Raw genomic sequence first — 14,727 nt, 5'->3', positions numbered from 1 at the left:
CGTAAAAATGTGAAAAATAAATGTGATCAAAGCTATAACTCACGTTTATATTTTTATGTAAAATTTATTGAGACGGTAAAGTATGCTATAATCGGTAAATTACAAAATAAAATCACTGTATGGGAGTGACGTGAATCTTAAGTTTAACTTTTTTAATGAATAGACAAATACGATTTTCCACTAAAGTTATTAGCATCTGAACAAACTTGGACTATAAATTCAAATGAAGTTTTTCAAATTATGCACGTGTGTCGTATCAAGACTACCTATTATTTCAACCGGGAAGCTTAGATCACATTTTTCACTTTTTCTTTAACGAGAAGCACTTTCTACTTCAGAAACACTTCACCATCAGTAAGCATTACCTCAAGGTGAAGCTCAATATCACTGATGTACTTGTCATGCACTTGAGCGGCCTTTCTCTTCAGTGCTACAAGAAAGCCTTTGGCATTCGCGAAAGCCGACAGTCGGTAGGCGTCGCGAGGTGCCGAATTGTTGTCGTGCCACAGATAAGCGCTGAGCAGCTCCGCCCGTCTTTGTAAACGCGACAACGCAGTGAGCGTGGGGAGGGACAGGAAGGTGGCCGTTAAATATCGAAGTGGCTTTTGGAGCTGAGAGAGCATCAAGGACACAGAGTTGTTCAGCTCATGCCATTCCGCCAGGAGGAAGTCATAAAGGGGACTCTGGAAAACAGCTCCGGAGTTTCTTGATCGAATTTCATTTGGAGGTGTGAGGTAATCCCGCAGCGCTTCCAGACGCTCCCTAGCTTGGCAAAGTTCAGGCAGTGTCGCCAACGCGCCGCTTGAATGAGCGGCAAGCCTTGGGGGAGTTTGGGAGACCTGGAGCATCTTGTTTAGATTGTCACTGTTGATTTTCGCTAGTTCAGCTTCCACGTCGGCACTGAAACCCAGCAGAAGAGGCTCGCTGATGGCCCTGACGTGCAGCAGCTGTCGATCCAACGTTTGTCGGAGGTTGGCAAAATCTGAGGGCAGCAAACAAAAATACTTTTATTCTAAGGCAGTCCTTCTCAAACAGCGAAAAGGTTTTTTGTTTGCCATGTGTTTGCCACTTTGATGCACTTGTTTTTTTTTTGTTTTGGACTAACCTGTAATCTGTTAAAGTGCTGTAAAAAAATAGTTCACAGTTTTTCTTTTGGTATGTTATGAAGGATACAGTTTTAGTTAAACCTATAAAATTTTGGGGATATTAAGCTTATTCATAGTTGGTGCAGAAAGTGTGTGTGTGTGTGTGTGTGTGTGTGGGGGGGGGGGGGTCCCTTTCCTAGGGGTGCTTTGCAAAACATAATTGGCGCACCTAAAAGCCTTAATTATTTTAAAAAGCTGATGGTGCGCCTTATAATCAGGTGCGCTTTATAATCAGGTGCGCCTTATATGTGGATCAATATTGAGATTGGGATTAGTAGATGGGGAATGAACTGATAAAGTAAGCTTTACCTGTTTCTTTTGTGTGTTTACAGTTGAACAAGGTTGCTCATATTGACATTGAGTTATTCTTCTATTGAGCATTTAGAGTTATTATTTGAGTTATTATTGTTACTTTGAGTATTACTATATTGTGAATGAAAAAGTTTTAAAATACTGTATGTCCTTAATTGAGGTTGCGCCTTATAATCCAGTGCGCCTTATATATGGAACAAATTTTAAAATATGTCATTAATTGAGGGTGCGCCTTATAATCTGGTGCGCCTTATAGTGGGGAGAATGCGGTACGTTTTAAAGCACGTAATACAAATGTTCTTTTTCAAAGAGTCGGGAAGAATGTGGACTAGTGAGAAAGAAAAATATTTTCAATGCATACTGCCTTGAAGAGCGACACCGAGGATGTCAAACTCATTTTAACTCAGGGACCACATAGAGGAAATTTCTGGGTTAGGGTTTGCATGCAAGATTAAATGCAAATGTCATACCGCCGTGTTGGGCATTGACGTTGACATTGGCAAGCATGTGTGGTCCACTGGCCACAGGTGGCGCTGTGCTGAAGCTGGTTTCCGCGGTGTTTTGCACCACCTCTGAATCCTCAGACTCCAGAGCATGGCCGCCATGCACAAGGTTGACTAGAAGATTGAAAATGACAAAAATAAATACAAATATATAAATCCAAAAGCCTATGTTACATTACCTGCAATGTATTGCAAAGCTTTTGTCTTTTCATGGCACAGACTGGCAGAAGAAATTAGCGCATCCACCAAAGCTAAAAGATCTGATTGGCTCCTTGATAAGTGAAAAAAAAACATTAATTTGAAGATATTTTACAATGACAAATCGAATATAATTATAAGAAAGTTAGTCACAACACATTTTGAGCTCTCACCAGCTGTAAATTCTGGCCTGGCCCAAGTATTTGTAAGCCTCTCTCTGAAGCAACACAGAATGGAATATCACGCAGCGCAGAAGGAGCTCCGCGTTATCGGCCACGCTTCCTGAATGATGCTGATTAATGGATGATATATACTGCAAGGAGCAGCTCAACTCTTCCTTCAGGTTCCAGGAGCAGTCACAAACCAGAGGTAGGCCATGCATTCGCACTGATGCTGGATTCAAATGACATCAGGACCATAATTGTTATTACAATATAGCAAGTGTTGTTTTAAATGTGCCAACAGGACGAATAAGGCTAAGTTCACACAGCAGGGCTTAATGCGCAATTCTGATTAGGACTATATCCCCGAGTGGCCTGGGTCACATTTGAAAAAGAAATCTGATTCGTGTCATTCATAAAGGTCACATAGGAGCAAAAAAAAAAAAAAGAAATGGGTCACTTCAGATTGCTCTGTGAACAAGGCCTAAAATAGTGTTTTCTACTTTTCAACTCTTTGGAAAAATCCCAAGGCACACCAGCAGTTGAAATTTTGAAACTCTGTAGCTTATACAGTCGAACCTCTATATAGTGAACCTCTACAAAGTGAATCTCTCTTCATAGTGAACGAATCTTTACGGTCCCTTGCAAAACAGCTATATTTGACGTGTATGTAAAACCTCCTCATAGTGAAACTCCACATAGTGAATAATCTCTTCATAGTGATGCTATTAGTCAGTCCCTTGACAGCATCTACCTCTATATTGTGAATATCTGAACTTATCGAAAATTGTGAAGTTGTAAAATTGGGCGCACTGTCGGGATTTCCTCCCTGCCTAGCCGCTCTCGCGCGCCGCGACTTTCTCTTGCATTTTCACTTCGTACGCCGTCCACTGCGCACGCGTTTCTCCGCTGGTCATCCCTCCGAAAATTCTAAGATGTCGGAATCTGCCGTGAAAAGTATGGATGCTAGATCTATAAGTCGGAAGCGAAAGCCTTTGTCGTCGGAGGAGAAGTGCGACATAATTCGGAAGTGTGCGAGTGGAGTGAAGCAGAATGCCATTGCAAAGGAGTACGATGCTTCGCCTGCTGCGATATGTGGCATTCTGAAGAAGAGAGAAGAGATAATGCGACTTGTGGAATAATAATAAAGATATTTGTTCAATGTAAAATGTTTTTACATTAGTTTTACCGCATTAGATTTTAGTGTTCAAACAACTTAAGTTGTTTAATGTACATTTATTTACATATTTATTTTTAAAAAAACGTATATAAAATTATTTACATATTTATTAAAAAATTATTCACATATTTCATCAATGAATTCTGAACATTTTAGGAAAACCTCTATAAAGTGAATCTCTCTTCATAGTGAACTTCTCTCCTCGGACCCTTGAAGTTCACTATGTAGAGGTTCGACTGTATTAACAAGAAAGTCATTCTATTCAAAGATATAAACACCCCTTAAGATCTGATCTTGTCTCAAAGTATTTATTACATGAAGCTTCAACACACTAGTCTTACAGGCCACAACGGCACATCATGTTTCCAAAGATGTAAAAAAGATATGAAATTGGGTACTTTCCCACGCTCATCCCTGCTCTAATGGGAAAACATCAGAAATGACACTTGGAATCTGAAGTTTGCATTGCTGCTGGATACAAACTGAGGAGAAAAAGGGGATTGGGGATAGAAGTTATAAACTGAAAAACCTACCAGGTAGGGAGGACTGAGCAGGTTCTTCAGTTAGAAACCACAGTCGGAAGTTTGGGTGAGGAATGTTTATGTGTGTTGTTGCTGTGGGGAAATTAAAAGGCACAGTTAAACTGGTGTGTTAAAAGTCAGCATAAACTTCTTTTTTTTATTTTCTATAAAGTATTATTCAGACAGATTTGAGGCCATAAGAATTTGGCAATTAAGTTGTCAAATTAGAAGTCACATGACTCAAACACAAAACGGAGATCATTACAAGCAGAACAGAAATGGACCAAGTAGGGAGCCCTGTGAAACACCAGAGAATAACTCTAAGACATAGGAATAATGATTATTGATTTCAACCGTCTGGGAGAAAGATAGAAGGTAGGATTTTTTTTATGTTTTTTTTTTAACGTGATGTCCTTGATGCACTGTAGTTTCTTCAGTAGAATTGAGTTGTTAATAGTGTTAAAGCAGGTGCTGTCAACACCAAATCATCTCACATCGGTCTGAATGATACTGAAAAATGAAATTGAACAACAAAGTGTATAGCGACTATTTGGTGACCAATTTAGATCAGGGGTGTCCAAACATTTTCCTCTGAGGACTACACACAGAAAATTCCAAGAAGGCAAGTGCCACTTTTTGCCATTTATTTTTCACCATGACTTACCAAGCATGACAAAATGTGTTAATCAAACAATTGAATGTTTTTATATATACTAGTGTTTTCTGAACACCCTTTTATGTAGTTTTAAATAGTTTAGGATTTGACAAGATTTTGCGGTTGTGAGGACCCTGTAGCCCACCAGAAAATGTGAGGTCCTGACATGGTCCTGCACTGAACTGAACTTTGCATTAACAACCAAAAACAAATATTTCAAAGCATTCACTCGAGAATCATTCATGTGATATCTTTACAATTTGGACTTTGAGACAAAGCAGAAAGATTAGGGTGCATTTTCTCTAGTTTAAAATAGTGTTATATGCTTTATTAACCACAATAATTTGGAGAAATGTTACTAGTTCAGTAGTAAGTAGGTCATTTGCGTCTTAGGTCTAAATGTTTTAGACCTTTTATAAAGACATTTTCTAAAAATGCATCTTTAGAAAAGGTCTAAAACATAAGATATTTATTAGTAGCAGATGTCATTTTTAGTATCTGCCATGGGCCGCTTAAAAACGAATGATTGGTCACAACTGGCCGTGGGTGTAGTTAAGGACACAGCTGGCTTAGATTTAAAAAAATATAAAAAATCTTGGTTTTGTTTAAACCGTTGCCACACAAGACAGACTTACCTCCAAAAGGGGAAAACAGTTCATTGAAACGTGTCACTAGTTTAGCATCCCAAAGCTCCAGGAGGTGGCAATTATTAAAAACCAACCAGTGACCGTCTCTAACTGCTTTTTCCAGAGGTAAGAAGAAGTCACTGTCACAGAGTTCTCCGACGGAAATGACTTTCACCTGCAGCGCAAATTATTACATTAATCTGTGGGGAAAAAAAATCAACGGTATATTACCAGTTAGAGCAGTTATTCTTACCTCATTTGTATCTGCAGCCTTGGAGGCCAAGAAGTGCACTAAATGGAGAGGCTGAATGCTCGTCCACTTATCTTTGGATGGACGAGGCCACGTTACGATGATAGGTCCCTTGTGCTCCGCGAGAAATCTGTAAAGTGGCCCTGGGTTCCCGCAGTGAGGCCCTGATGTGTGGCGAGGTAAGTAGAACTGAGAGGCTGCCATGGCCTCGGCTAGCTGTTGCGTGGAATGTGGGCGCAGGATCTTTGAGAGAAGAACCCGCTGCATCAAGGACAGATGGGAGTAAGATCCGGGAACCGCCCCGGCTATGACAGAAGACGGTAAACGCAGGTACTCTTGCCACTCTTTTTGTGAAGAGGCCAGAGAGGCAGTCAGCCCTGTAAATTCTGGAATCTTCTCTAAACAGAGGAGGTCCGAGTGAACCTGAGGGGATGCCCCATTATCCTTCGAGGAATATTGATCTGGAGGAAAAAGAATATCTTTGAATCCCATGAGGAAGGCTGTCCTCTCCGGTGGAGAGCAGATTTGTTTGGTCTCCATGACAGCCAAAGTCACCAGCATGTTGTAAACCGCATTGTGGCCCTTGAATAGACATGGCCTGTAATTGGACATCAATTTTGCCACCATCTTGTTCCGTATATCTGGAATTACTCCCCCTATGACCGTCCCGGTACCGTATGACACAAGCCTACTAATCTGTTCTGTGAACGCCTCCTGCATCACGTCCATGAAGCGGGATAAAGGAAAATAATAGGCTGGGGAGAGGCGGGATACCTCCTGCAAAGCTTTGTAGAAAAGCCAAGCCAGCTTTATTAAGTGCTGGGGAGCAGCCAGCATGGGCCCGTTGAATTCCTGCCTGTCATAAACCAGCTCCAACTCAGTCTGCGCATAAGACATTGATTCTTGGATCTCGGCCACTTGGGTGAAGAACTCAGGCGATTGCATTCGTGTGGTGTCAGACTGTAGAATGACGTCCATCACAGAGTCCTAGGGAAAAAAAAAACAACATAGTATTGTCAGTTAAATATGCAAAAATGACTATGGAAGACTTGTTTGTTAAGGTTAGGTGTTTTCTTGGATGTTTTTGTCTTTTTGGTCGGGATAAGGGAAACTATTTTGGATTATTCTATTATATGAGTTTGAATGCGATTTTTTTAATTCGCAACACAGTCACAGGCCCACTTGTAAGAGGATGTGCACATTTGTGCAACCATATTATTTTAGTTGTTTATTAAATTGTTTATTTCTCTTAGAAAGATTTTAGTCTTTTGTCATACATAGGTCACATTAGGTCACATTGTGAAAGAAAGTTCGGAAATGACTTATTTTAGTTTCGACTTCAAAATCTTTTGAATAAGGGTGCTGGAGGCTTTAAATATGCACTGCCTTTTTTTATGTCTAAGTTCCAAAAAGTAAGTCAAGTTTAATTTTGAAAATAAAATGATTTATTTCCACTTGCAATGTGCATTATTGGTAATTGATATACTTCATTAAATGAGCAATGAGTTAACAAAACAAATCTTCTTTAATGTATACAATACAATGATTTTTTTTTACAATTTCATTCATTATTTACAATTTTAAAAAGTAATACATTTGATGAAATATGATTTTTTTTTAATAAATGCTTACAATTATAAGGGCCAAAATACCCAGAGTCAGTTGACACTGGAATTATGCATGATATTCAATAGTTTTAAAGAAAATTATTACTTTGGAGAATGTATTTTGTTAGTTTGCTTGTTTTTGAGGGGCTGCCAAGCTTAACCAAAAAAACTGCGAACACTAAAATTGTCAATGTTTTTATCTGAGTCTACATAACTGCATTATGAGCTCACTCTAAAATTGATTCAGCAAATTGCTGCCAAAAGCCAGTGACAATAACAAAGGGTCCAAATGTGAGCGATGCCAATATCTTAATGAAGTCATCAATGACTCCAAGTGAGGAGAAGAATACTGTTGTATGGTAAAGGCCTGCCTGACTCACCTCCTCCATGGCCAGCTTCCTCTGCAGCTGCTGCTTGTCATTCTGCATCCGCAGGTGTTGAATCAGCAGCACTTGGCAGTCCGACTGCAGTAGCTGTGTCAGCATGAGCTCCTGGACCTGATCCGAGCTTGGCGAGAGGTCAATCACATCCACCTGAGCCAACATGGATGGATGGATGGCTGAGCAGGAAGAAAGCACAATTAGGCTTCACTTGAAGGGGGTGTATTAGAAAATCCATGTTTTACTGAAAGTGAACCTCCAGTCGCTGCTTCCTACCTCGACTGAGGAGCCGGGCAGGATAGTGGGTGCTGAGCAGGAGGCAGAAGTCAGGGTGGGTCTGCTGGGTAGGCTGCTTCCACCCTGGGGGGCAACTCGCGGCGGGTCGGGACAAAACAGCCAGAAACTGTGGACTGACTGATACTCGCTCTATGTGAGTAACAAGGACTTTTAAGCCTGCGATACAAAATGGATATACGGGTGCCTGTCAGAAAAGTTCATTCGTTTATTTCACAAAAGGGGTTCAATAATGAATGAATGAATGAATATGTTCTACATATTTGATTTATCTTTTTTTTTTTTTTTTACCTTGTGTTACATATGCCACAATGCTTTTGTTTATGTATAAAACTAAATTTGCCCTAATTACTATAGCGTATATTACTGCACAACCAGGACAGAGACATGCTCAGAACTTACATATTTCATAAACTCTATTCCCGATGTTGTGCATGATCAAAGTTTGACAAATTTGTTCAAATTCCCAACTGTAAAACTTGATAGGCTTTCCAGTTCACAGCTTCTACTGTTTCCAATTAACATTTTCAGTTACCTTTTTCAGCAGCCAGCTTCAATTGGCACATTAATTTTGGATCATCTGCACATACCACAATGTCACACTCAAATTCTTTCCCAAGAGTGACATCATTTCCTATTTCACCTGGAGAACAAACAAAAATGTATTGTTGTTCAATCCCATTTAGAATAGTCTTGAATGGGCATAAACGACCCACGTGAAAAGGGTACCAACCGGGTCTTAAATAACACAAACCTGTAATGACCCCGTTTTTAGTGTTGATCTCCAGATGATGCTGAGTGTCAGCCAAGAGAGGCCAGTATTTAACCCAACTCCTCCTACAGCCCCAGAGCAGGAGCTTCACCACTAATCTTGCGGTCGCCGTTTCATGCGTCGGCCAATCTTTCACACCCAACGCCCAACACAGAAGAGGCTGGAGCGTCTCGGAAAGAGCGACCGGAAAACTTGAGTTTGGCTGAGGAGGAGCCGGGTCGGTGGAGATGAAAAGGGAACTTCTGGGGTCTTTGGGATTAGGGTCGATACTTCCTGTCTGGCACAACGCCCTCCACTTGCTGAGCAATTCGCTGCGTACGTCAGCTGCAAAGGGGCCAAAATATGAAATGATGCCAGCCAGGATCATGGTGTCTCCTGGTAAGCGTTGTCTCTGCAACTGCATTTCCTGATGGAAGAAATAAAAAAGTGATAACATTTGGACCCAAATTAGGGGTATGGTAGCAATTGGGAATTTTGAGAGAACTCCCGTGCGGCCGGTCCAATTCCATTAGTAGTGACCTCGAGATGCAGAGGTGGGCAAAAAAAAAGCCTGCCCATCATTAGTCAATCGTTACCGAGGGAGCACGTCGATCATAGTCAGTCCGTCATTTTTTCAAGCCAAGCTAACCGGCAATCCTCAATCTGTCAATTCTGTCATTTTTGTTTTACAGCCGTTTCTCAAGCATGTGGACCAGTTTACACACACCAAAAAAAATGGAAAATCTCTCTCACACACACACACACACGCACACACACACACACACTTTTACATAAAATATACAAGAAAAGTCAAGGCTGGCCCCTCTAAATTTCAAAACTGCGAACTTATATTTTATTATTGCTTACTGCAGACAGACTATTTTTTCATCTTAAGAAATGATCTATTTTTCTTTAACATATTAGTCATATTATAACAAAATCCGTCTAGATAATTAGTCTTTAGGAAAGTCAGAGAAAAGCGCTTTGAAGACACCAATGTCAGTGTCACATGCAAGTTTCACGCAACCTCACGGCAGACCGAGACCTCGCGCTACCACCTCGTGCTGGATTCATTATTTCCTTTTAATAACAAAGAGAAAAACAACACAACCGTCTTTGCGTTACAGTATTGCTTCTAAATAGCCAGTCTTAAAGCATTGGTACTGAAATCAAATGCAACTACATTAACGGGTAGTCTGTCAGTGCCGTTAGAATGCCCACCTCTCCTAAGAAGTTGTATTGGTATATGTTCAGCGTTACCTGAGCTTCAGCTCTCCACACTCTTGCATGTTTCAACAACAATTCCGCAGCATTGGCAGCGGTTCTCGCCAGGGACTCAGCTTGGCGTAGTAGCACCAGTTGCTCATCCAGCAATTTCTGCACAGGCTGCAGCTGAACATCAAGCTCTTGGAGGCAACGCTTTATTTCCGCCATGTAGTCTTTGATCTGCTGAAGTTGCTCTTGTGCCCTTAGAAGCATTAAGTCCAGCTGCTTCCTGACCATCAGTTGGTACATCATCGTGCCGACGTTGTTGACAGCAAGGATCCAGCGGCATAGAGTCTCGCAGGCATTGCTCACCTCGCGGATGGTCTCCGGCACAAACATGGGGTGTTTAATTAACTCGGCAAGTAATAGCGTTTGTACATCCGTCATGCTGTAGAAGTCAAATGATACCAGGAGCTGGGTTTAAAAAATAAAAACAGTGGCAAGTGTTGATAAAGAATAAATAAAGAGCACCTGTAATTGTAATACAGTGATGCCTTTGAAGTCAAATGCAATTTTAAGCATTTGAGCTCAGATCTCGGACTGGATTGATGCTTGAATTAAACTGATCATTTAACATATAAAATTCCAAGCTATTGTTTTAGTTTTAATGCCAGTAAAGTTAAGAAGGCAGATGGGTTGCAACATATACGCGCAATCTCGGAGATACCAGTGAAGTATCGTTTGAAAACGTAATAAATTCTTCATCATGTGTGGCAAACTCTTTTAGTGGAGAATGTTTTGAAAATATACCTTATAAACGTTGGACTGTATGAAGAATGTTTTTGCATTCTCCCAGCCAAATGGCCGATCAAAGAGCAAAAGAATGGCATTCATGACGACCACCACTCCATCGGGAGGATCTATGTAGTGGCGCACCTCCTCGAGGTCTAACGGGTCGAGATCATGGAGCACGTCGAGTGCTGCCTGGAAATAAGGTCTCAGCTGAGAAGAATAATTGAAAAAGGTCATGTTTTCCAAATTCATTCATGAACCTTTCATCAGTGAGATCTTGGAAACAGATGTTTCATGTGTTCACCTCCTCCTCAGATTCAGCGATCCTATCCTCCAGGGTTTGTATTTTTCTCTCCTGTTTAGCACACTTCATTTCAGCTTTGTGAAGCAAATGATTTTGGTCATCTATGGCTCTTTGAAGCTCATCCACACGCTGAATCAAGATGGAAGAAGGTGGATATAATTCAGTATTGTATATGAAAAATTGCCATGACAACAAAAACTAACTGTTGAGTTATAGTACTAAAAACAAACATTGGAGATTAGTATTTAAAATGCACATTTTGCTTTTGCACTGAGCTGATCTAATGTAAGTAGTTATTATTAGACCGTTTATTCTACCTGTTGTATCTCAGCAACTATTGCCTGCATTCGACGTAGCTCTTCGTTGTACATCATGGCAATGTTGTCCAGGGCATCCAAATTATACAGACAAGCATTAAGCCTACAAGAATAACATTTCCATCATAGATCAGTGCTTATTTCACAGCTCAGAAAACACGTAAAAACAATCTTAATTCATTCAATGCCAGCTCGATAAAAAGGGATTTTTGTTGTCTACAGCTGTCAATAGCAGTTACTGAGCTACGTAATATCATCAATGCTGAGTTCATAATCATTTCAATATTAAGATAGCTCAACACAAACACCAAATATTTCTTAAGAGTAAAATGTGGAAAATGACTACCTTTTGGATCGGCTCTCCAATTCACCGAGCAGTACTTTGTAGAGGTAACTAAAGTGGCAAATGAATGCCATATATGTGTAAGGGCTGAAAGGCTGTGCCATTAGAAGGACAGAAGCGTACTGATATGCAGACTGGTGGATTCCTGCCATTGCCATGGCACAGCCAACATGTGAGCCTTTTATTTTCACTGAATTCAAGGGGAAATTACAGTTACTTTGCCATCATCAGCATTAAATACAATAGAAATAGAATTATTATTTGCAGTCAAACTTACGGTTTTGATAAATGCTTTTCAAGTAGTGAGCAGCAACCTCTGCCAAAGACTGATTGAACCAAGGCTGGTACATCTCCACACAACAGAGTTCCAGAGCCTTGGTCATATGTGCCTAGATGACAAAAGGCTGAACTGTAAATACCATTAGGCAAATATAATAAGAACCCATAATATGTCAAGCTGTAGTGCAAATGTCAGATTAGGCCTCTTTGGCACATATGATTAGATAGGTGACTTGTGTTTGGCCGTCATGTCGCTCTGATCTTTTCTTGGTCTGCATCGGCACACGTAATCAACCGAATTTCCTCTTAGTGCACATTTTTTCATTGAAAAATATTCCATAAATCAAGGGTGCATCCTATATACGTATCTGCACCCTGTCACACAAAACCTACCATTTTTCCCATGTATTAAGTGCATTTTTTTAATTAAAGGGGCAGTAACAAGACAATTAAATACTTAAATACTCCACAATATGTGCATATGAATTACATTCGACACATTAGCATTATGATATCTTACTTGATATGAGTTTTATGTTACCCATCTTTTCAACTAGGAAGTAAAACGGCTTGTTTGGTCTCGTTAGCTGCAGCGCCCCCTTGCAGCTCAATGATGGCGAGTCATGCAAAATGCATCCATCCATCATCATGACTGCTCGTCCTCACGAGGCCGACGGCTGATTAAGACTACTTCTACAGCGTGAATCACGGGGCCATACAGGCGTTTTACTAACATTGTTATGCAAAACGGCTATTGTAAACTGCTCTCACTAACATGCGTTGCTCCTATTAACATAGTCCCAGTGGGAAGCTAGAACTCCTAACAATAGTTGCGCCTGTGAGGAAATTATTTACTACTGCCGCTAATTATCCTGCTGTATGCTACCAAACACACATTTTGGACACTTTAGCATTTTCTACAGTAAAACGTTGTAGCTAATAGATGAAACATTGCTTTGTATTTGATGCAAAAGGGCTGTGGACTTAGTGCAAAATTTGGCCTCCTCAGCTCCGGAACCAAAACGAAACTCAAAGTTGTGGATGAGGTCGGTGTGTATTTAGTCTTGCACAGGTCGTGTGGGGAATTGCTCCTGTCGCCATAAGAGAATTTCTAGCCGTTTTGATCTGCATGGGTGGGGGCAGTGTGAGCGCAGAGTAAGCAAGTTGCTTAGAAATGCATCAATGAAGGAAAATACATCTTTGGGAGTGCTTAGGGTGAAAAATCAACATTGGAACATGGTTAAACGCACCAAAAAGTTGTGTCAAAGGCTTACGACGGAAGTATACCTATACAGAAATGCAAATTTTGACTTTGAGAAAGCTGTACAAACTCTGTTTACGTTACCGTACAACCAAACAGGGGACTTCAGAGTCAAGTTGAATTAAAAGTCTTGATGTGCATTATGCATGTGCACAAGCATTTTTTAAATGGGAAATTTGGGGTGCACATAATACAAGGGGCTGCATAATGCAGTATATGGGGAATTATGGTAGTTGGAACAGGTTAAGGTCACAATAGTCCATAGATTATAGGTAGCGTCGGCCAAGGTAAAGTAAGACGCCCTGCAGACCTTCTGTGTACGCCAACTTTCTGGCATAAAGTAAATAGTTCAACAGAGATCATGCATTCTTCCGGTAGTTACTATGAGCAGAGTGAGCATTAAAGCTAAAAGATCTCGGCAAAGGTCCAAAGAAACCCTTACACAAGCAAATCGCAATACATCTTATGCGCATATCTGTAAGTATACTGTGTTAAATATTGACCTAAAACCATTCAATGACAAGTGTACGCAGTCCAAATACCTTGTATTCATAGTTTTCACTGCTGGCTGATCTGACGGCAGGCATTAAAATGAACACATGCACATCTCTGAGGTTTTGGCACATGCATCTATGATTAAAAAACAAAAAAAGTAAAAAAAAAAAGTATATACATGCATTTATTGTCGGTCACTAAAATAAAACCAGAGGTCAAAGAGGAGATATAGAAGTACCATATTTTTGGGACTATAAATTGGCTCGTTGTGTGACTTATACTTGGAGGCAACATTGAATTTAGAGCTCTGACTCACACCTATAATCCCTATTCCTTAGCCATGTTGATCGCAGCAACACGGATTTGAAACTTCTATCGAAGCGGTAATGCATCAAAATATTTGGAAGATGAAGAAGTTGTAGTGATGGTCACTAATGTTTTATACCTTTTGCATGCAGCATCAGCTACAACAAGGTCTTACTATTTACATGTCAAAAGGTGTAATAACTTTTTTTTTTTTACATTATTTTCCACAGGTAAGAGTAGAAGTTTCCAAATTCATCTGGAACACGTTCACTGTTCATAATATGATCAGGTAAACAGAAATTTGGGGTGATTCTGAACTCTATTGTCAAGCCAGACACATTCCTGCCGTGAACAAACATTCTCTACCTTTGTCAACACTCACAAATATTCGAATCTCAGTGGCATTAGGACGTTGTACTCCGGCACAATTTATAGCCCAAAAACTAAGTAAATATGAGCTGAGATGGTGATTGAATACGTTTTCCTTACTTGTCAAAAATCCAGCTGTCCAAGAGGAATCTCTCTGTTCTATACACTGCTGTCACCCTTGAAACAATCCTGGCCAGTTCCTGGTCTGTGTAGAGCCCCGGGTAGGAGCTGAGAGCCACCAATAGCTCTTCTCTGACAGAACAACTTACATTCTCATGAACCAGTACAATGCTATTCATTTTGTGAACTCGAGTATGATTCCCGGCTCGTTTTAAAATTGTATGCAGTTCACTTTCGTTACCGGCGTGTACCTCCATCAGATGTGAGCCTGAGATGTAGGCTGCTAAACGTACGGTGGTTTTACGTCCTGTGCCACTACCTGAGGCCATTAGCAATCCATGACCGGCAGGTA

At 40.5% G+C, this 14,727-nt stretch overlaps 2 protein-coding genes across 3 annotated transcripts in view; both read right to left on the bottom strand.

Annotated features, from left to right (window-relative positions):
• The window catches only part of fam20cl (family with sequence similarity 20 member C, like), a 38,124-nt gene that overhangs the window by 2,760 nt on the left and 20,637 nt on the right, over nucleotides 1–14,727 (bottom strand). The window lies entirely within an intron of this gene.
• Nucleotides 834–14,704, bottom strand: LOC148421526 (dynein heavy chain domain-containing protein 1-like). The gene is made up of 18 exons (XM_088419067.1): nucleotides 14,376–14,704; nucleotides 13,628–13,715; nucleotides 11,823–11,934; nucleotides 11,549–11,735; nucleotides 11,203–11,305; nucleotides 10,886–11,014; nucleotides 10,600–10,791; nucleotides 9,844–10,263; nucleotides 8,587–9,010; nucleotides 8,368–8,475; nucleotides 7,815–7,991; nucleotides 7,539–7,717; nucleotides 5,555–6,538; nucleotides 5,311–5,476; nucleotides 4,033–4,113; nucleotides 2,332–2,551; nucleotides 1,928–2,074; nucleotides 834–982 (listed from the first exon to the last, which is right to left on the bottom strand). Exons 1-17 carry the CDS (start codon nucleotides 14,702–14,704, stop codon nucleotides 2,038–2,040), a joined length of 3,936 nt encoding a protein of 1,311 aa, XP_088275193.1. The 3' UTR covers nucleotides 834–982; nucleotides 1,928–2,037.

This window comes from Hippichthys cyanospilos, chromosome 7 (genome assembly GCF_059441005.1).
Source record: "Hippichthys cyanospilos isolate Australia breed blue-spotted pipefish chromosome 7, RoL_Hcya_1.0, whole genome shotgun sequence".
In the NCBI taxonomy this organism is placed as follows: Eukaryota; Metazoa; Chordata; class Actinopteri; order Syngnathiformes; family Syngnathidae; genus Hippichthys; species Hippichthys cyanospilos.
This window is presented reverse-complemented; position numbering and strand designations above follow the sequence as displayed.